The 6,000-nt window shown below is 43.0% G+C and overlaps 1 protein-coding gene across 3 annotated transcripts in view; it reads right to left on the bottom strand.

Moving 5' to 3' along the window:
• Positions 1 to 4,407: 4,407 nt before the first annotated feature.
• Positions 4,408 to 6,000, bottom strand: part of MYRFL (myelin regulatory factor like) — a 34,171-nt gene continuing 32,578 nt past the window's right edge. The window contains exons 23-25 of one of the 3 annotated variants that reach the window (XM_053405977.1): positions 5,612 to 5,723; positions 4,772 to 4,846; positions 4,408 to 4,664 (exon numbers count right to left, since the gene is read on the bottom strand). In XM_053405977.1, the coding sequence (XP_053261952.1) occupies positions 4,578 to 4,664; positions 4,772 to 4,846; positions 5,612 to 5,723 (274 nt within the window). In that variant the 3' untranslated portion in view covers positions 4,408 to 4,577. Of the gene's footprint in view, positions 4,665 to 4,771; positions 4,847 to 5,611; positions 5,752 to 6,000 lie in introns of those variants that run through there. The other 2 variants (XM_053405978.1, XM_053405979.1) reach the window with 2 other exon arrangements.

Here is a 6,000-nt window from a genome sequence, read left to right as displayed (position 1 = left end):
AAGCTTCAGTGGTACTGTTGCGTCATACGTAATGTGGCACTACAACAACCGCCACTTAACGTTTGTAATTGCTGTGCTCTTTCACTCCTGCACGACTGCTGCTTAGGTTCCATCAGCTTGAAATATTTATGCATTTAACTGTGCATGACCTACTCCTCATGCAAGCACTTTTTAAAGAAAAAGGCTCCCGGAGTCTGGTTAAGTGGTTCTTGAGAAAAATGGTTTTAGTTCAAGAACAGGATGGCGGGCACACCCAACCCAACCTAGTGAAAAATAAATGCCGGTAATGAAGCACAGTGGCAGATTTACAGCAAAATAATCAGAAGAAATCCAATGTGCCTATTAGAATGGAGTCATAGAATTGCAGAGTTGGAAGGAACCACAGAGGTCATCTAGCCCAACCCCCTGCCATGCAGGAATTTTTTGCTCAATATGGGGCTTGAACCCATGAACTTGAGATTAAGAGTCTCGTGTTTTACCAGCTGAGCCATTCCAATCTCTTTTGCATTCGTGGCAGAGGCAAGATTTGAGACAGGCACCTCCTGATTTGTAGCTCAGTCTCTTTTAGCCAAATTGTGAGGCAGCAACACAAATATGGGGGTGTTATATGGGACTCTTTCTTTCTTTCTTTCTTCTTTTTAGAAAAAAAGGCAAGTAAGAGAGAGTATGATAGAGGTGACTCAAAGTATACATGGTATAGAGAAAGTGCATAGGGAGATGTTCTCCTGCTCTCATAATATTAGAACTTGTTGTTATTGTTTGGTCGTTTCTGACTCTTCGTGACCTCATGGACCAGAGCACGCCAGGCACTCCTGTCTTCCACTACCTCCCGCAGTTTGGTCAAACGCATGCTGGTAGCTTCGAGAACACTGTCCAACCACCCCGTCCTCTGTCGTCCCCTTCTCCTTGTGCCCTCCATCTTTCCCAACATCAGGGTCTTTTCCAGGGAGTCTTCTTTTCTCATGATGTGTTGGAGCCTCAGCTTCAGCATCTGTCCTTCCAGTGAGCACTCAGGGCTGGTTTCCTTCAGAATGGATAGGTTTTATCTTCTTGCAGTCCAAGACAGCATCATAATTCAAAAGCATCAATTCTTTGGCAATCAACCTTCTTTATGGTCCAGCTCTCACTTCCATATATCACTACTGGGAAAACCATAGCTTTAACTATACGGACCTTTGTTGACAAGGTGATGTCTTTGCTTTTTAAGATGCTGTCTAGGTTTGTCATTGTTTTTCTCCCAAGAAGCACTTGGGAGAACTTAGGACCACCCAATGAAGCTGAACGTTAGAAGATTCAGGATAGACAAAGGAAAGCACTTCTTTACTCAACACATAGTCAAACTATTGTCTAATATAAGATGTAGAGCCACCAACTTGGATGACTCAGTCCATGGAAGATAAAGCCCACAAAGGCTACCAGCAGGGATATATCTATGTTCTACATCCACTGCTGAAAGCAGGATGCATCTGAACACCAGTTGCTGGCAATCACAAGCAGAGAGTGTGCTGCTTCCCTCTGGTCCTACCATCCTGTGCCATATATTTTAGAACGGTCCTCTGAGAAGACTTCATTCCACCAATAACCCTGGACAAAGCTCCCACCCTTAGTTGCCTGTCTGTAAAAAGGATATCACTAAAACATGCATCACAGAATTGTTGAGAACGAATGTGGAAAGTTTATCCTAAATTAAACGCTACCCTAGGGACACGGGTGGCACTGTGGGTTAAACCACAGAGCCTAGAGCTTGCCGATCAGAAGGTTGGTGGTTCGAATCCCCGCAACGGAGTGAGCTCCCGTTGCTCGGTCTCTGCTCCTGCCAACCTAGCAGTTCGAAAGCACATCAAAGTGCAAGTAGATAAATAGGTACCACTCCAGCGGGAAGGTAAACGGCGTTTCCGTACACTGCTCTGGTTCGCCAGAAGCGGCTTAGTCATGCTGGCCACATGACCCGGAAGCTGTACACCGGCTCCCTTGGCCAATAAAGCGAGATGAGCGCCGCAACCCCAGAGTCGGCCACGACTGGACCTAATGGTCAGGGGTCCCTTTACCTTTACCTTAAACCTACCCTGAAGTTTAAATATAGATTAATACATGTTTAATATTTATTCTTACGGGGGGGGATTTTAAAAGAAAGAAATGGGAAACGTATGTTCCTGCATCTGTCTTCTTTGTCCCCGCCACCTCCAGACTACCAAGAGCAAGTTTTTCCCATAGTTAGAAGCTCCGTAATGAGACCATCTAGATCCGCTGGTGATCTCTTTGTGAGCTTCCCCATCCAGCTCACATTCCCTGTTTATAGGGCGCATGGTGAGAACATGTGCAGGATGACAGACAGCTCATGTACTGACAGCTTTTGGCAAAGCTGCATTATTTCACAGAGGACTCTCCATCTGTCGCTACATTCAGCAACACAAACTGACCTCGCCGGCCCTGGCAGATTAACATTTAATGATGCTTTCAGCTTGAGCCCTTATAATTTTTCATCTTCCAGGGGGCAAACAGAGAGCAGGAAACAGACTTCATGTGGTCTAGAGCACACTAGGGACAGGTTGGGAGTGGGTCCTTGCCAACAGGATCAGAAATGCTGTTTGCTTGTTTGGGCACCAAAGGTTTTGTCACAATCAAGTGGTATATGGATTTTGTAAAGCACATAGCTACCCCCCCCCTTAGTAATCCTAGGAACTGTAATTCACACATCACAGAGCTATAATTACCAGCTCCCCTAAAAACTACAGTTCCCAGGATTCTTTGCAGGAGGCCTTGTGTTTTAAATGTGCATTAAATGTGCTTTACATGTATGGTGTGAATTTGCTATGTAAAATACAAAGATGACATTGCGAAAGTGAATGCAATTTCATTGCTGCTCCTTCTCAACAAACGGAAACGATAGCCAACTGTCAAGAGACACGCATGCTCTCTGGATTTAAGACAGAGAGAAATAAAAGGCTGTGATTTTTACCCCACATTGATTTACTTTGTGTGTACATTTGTGTGTGTAGATATACATATATATAAATACACGTTTCTGCAATTCTGTCAATTCTCTAGTAACTGGAATAAAGTGGGTCAGGATTGTGTTTTATTCATACAGAGTGAATTAACTGCATGCTGTCCCCTCAAGCATAATCCATCCTTCCCTGGCCTAGAAAGAAACCCTGCTTCAGGCCTGTACTGAGAGGCCCGACAGCAAGGTGTGTAGAACCCCCATAGTCACAATTGCCAAAACCTGTGCAGAGCTCGAATTCTGTAAAAAAATGTTTCCACAGAGGACACAACACAAAACAGGGCCCTTTCACCCAATACTGTACTATCAAATGTTTGTTTTGTAGATATAAGATTAGGCTTTTCAGCACGCACAAAAAATATTGGGTGTTTTTTTTAACGTGGGCTATACATGCATCATCTGCGCTGCCATGGCCTGGTTGCCCATGTAAAATTACTCTGGCCTATCTAAACATTCATATTTAGACACGAGTATTGTGATTGGACAGGCATCCCCCCTCTCCACTTACACGGAAGTTACGCTCTGGGTCCCCGTGCGCATAGGCGAAAATCACGCAAGTGAGGAGCTTCCTCTAAACACCCTCTCTGCTGTTGTCTCTCCAATCTAGACCAAAAACACTGCATCCAATAATTGAAGCTCTGGGGCTGGCTGGAGGCTGGAGGAGGCGTGGGGAAATGACTGCAGCTGTCATGCTGCCCCGCACATCAGCTGTCAGGTGGGGAGGCTGAGCAGCCTAAACAAAGCCCCGTTGTGCCTCCAGTCTCTTCAGGGGTTGCTCCACCCTCAATGACATCCTCTTCAGGCTCCAGGGAGGGTCTCCTTGCAAGCCAGGAGGGCTCACCAGCTCTCTCCTGCCATTTCCAAGTTTGAATTGAATTATTTGTTTATTTCCCGGCACCACATGTCCGTATGTAGTCACACATGTAAGGAAAGGGGTGCCTATACTATTGGGAGAGGCCTGTAACAGCATCAGCTCAAGATACATTCCTACAAAGCACATTTATAGGTGACATAAGAAAAAGTCATTTGGTTAACACCGTAGGTTTCCCCGTTGCCCTCCAATTGATTAGCGCGGGTTGCAAGATCACAATATTGTGTATGGGGAACAAATCCCATTAGAAATCCAATTGTTTTTTCCCTTTGGTTAGGGGGCCAGTTAAACATGCCGAGAGGCTCTGCAAAATAAGTTTGTTTCCGTCCAATTACTCTGTTACTCTATTGCACCATTAAAATGAATGATTACAGCCCAGTCCACAAACTAGATCAGACAGATAGTTGGATTTAAGCCAATTGTGTCTTACTGCGGGAAATCAGCTTAAACTGAAGTCGGCTCATGTGCTCGCCTTTGAATCATCAGCAATCACACAGTTTTACTAGCAGCTTCTATGAATACCTCACAAAACAACAAAATGCTTCAGTTTTATTTACTCCCATTTGATATTCCCAAAACAAGGGCATAAAACAGAAGTTCATTAAGTGTTTGCCAGGAAGAATTAATGTGGCAAACAAGCTTTCAGCAGCACTAAAGATTTCCCCATCCCCATTCTTTTCAGGGAGAGTTAAAGCCATCCTTTCAGATGCAGTTCCGATAGAAATAGAAGAAGTAATCAGTGAAAAATATCCCAGCGTAGTTAGGATCCGTTGAACAGTCTGCAAGATCCTGGTGGGACAAAACAATAAAGTAAGATCAAGATAGAGCCAATAATCATAGCTAAATGTTTTGTTCTTTTTTAGTCTTTTTTAAAAAATAATAATAATAAGACTTACTGGAGCAGCAACACGAAAATGGTAAGCACTGTCATGGAACGAGCTTACAGGGAGATACCAAATATGATGGAATCCCTATATAACCAAATAAGCGAGAGAGAGAGAGAGAGAGAGAGAGAGAGAGAGAGAGAGAGAGAGGAAGATGATAGGGAATGAAACTTGCATGTATGTCTATTGCTGCAAATGCACATTAGGGAAGTAAGAAGGCAACGATTTCCATCTGGACATGTAGTCATTGCAAGCAGCACTGTTTCCATTCTGCTGCAGTTCAGTTTTCACCAAATAATACATTATTTGTCTTGCTGTCTACTATTTCACATAAGTTACATAAGTTATGGTTAGCGCACATAACTTAGGTAGCAATTTACATAACTTACTTTCATTTCAATGTAACGGAAACATCGCCACCACGTAAAAAAAGCCATTAATTACATATCATCTGTGCACATCAAAAACAAGAGCAACGTGAATGAATACCAATTGCATTCATTTCATTGACCACAGACAAATACGCAAACTGCAGTAATTTCCGCTTCCTTTCCCATTTTCATCAGAATTTTCTGACATTCCTATTACACATGTGGGAAAGCTGGAGTTTCTAAGGCTATGGCAGTTCTGGGGTTTGCCAAGGTCAGAATGAGAATTAGTACTTTATCCTAACTCAAGGGAAACACATCTTGCTTGTTTACAAGCCTTTGTTGTATTATTTCCAAGAGCTGGAGCCTCCCTAGGTTCCAGAAAATGTAACAGCAGTGGGCAGTGCTTCCTTCTAGTTGTTTTTTAACTGACAGATGAAGTAAATAAAACTCCTTGTATGGAAGAGACAACAGAACTAAGTACCTGTGTAGTTTCTGGAAAGGGTTCCCTCTTATGACGGGTTTGTTGTGGAAGACGAAAGCAAGACTTTCCAAAGGTGATTTTGCATTGAAAGATAATGAGTGGTTCCGTTGTACTTCAAGGAACAAGGATAATATTAAAAGCTGCAAGATTCTATAGTACTGCTTTAAAAAATATACGAAATAAGACCTATGGAGTTTAACAAGCAAAGCACCCAAGGCAAATGTGTGGCTCCATATTAGGAGACAGAATTCCACTGAAAATCAATGCTAATTCTAACAATATAGCTGCTCAAAAGAGTGTACAGACATGGAAATGGGATCATAGCAATTTGGAAATGTTGAGTTTAAATTCTATGGGCCAGTTCATATATGACTGCTTGCATTCCCATT

Source organism: Podarcis raffonei, chromosome 10 (genome assembly GCF_027172205.1).
Source record: "Podarcis raffonei isolate rPodRaf1 chromosome 10, rPodRaf1.pri, whole genome shotgun sequence".
Lineage (NCBI taxonomy): Eukaryota > Metazoa > Chordata > Lepidosauria > Squamata > Lacertidae > Podarcis > Podarcis raffonei.
This window is presented reverse-complemented; position numbering and strand designations above follow the sequence as displayed.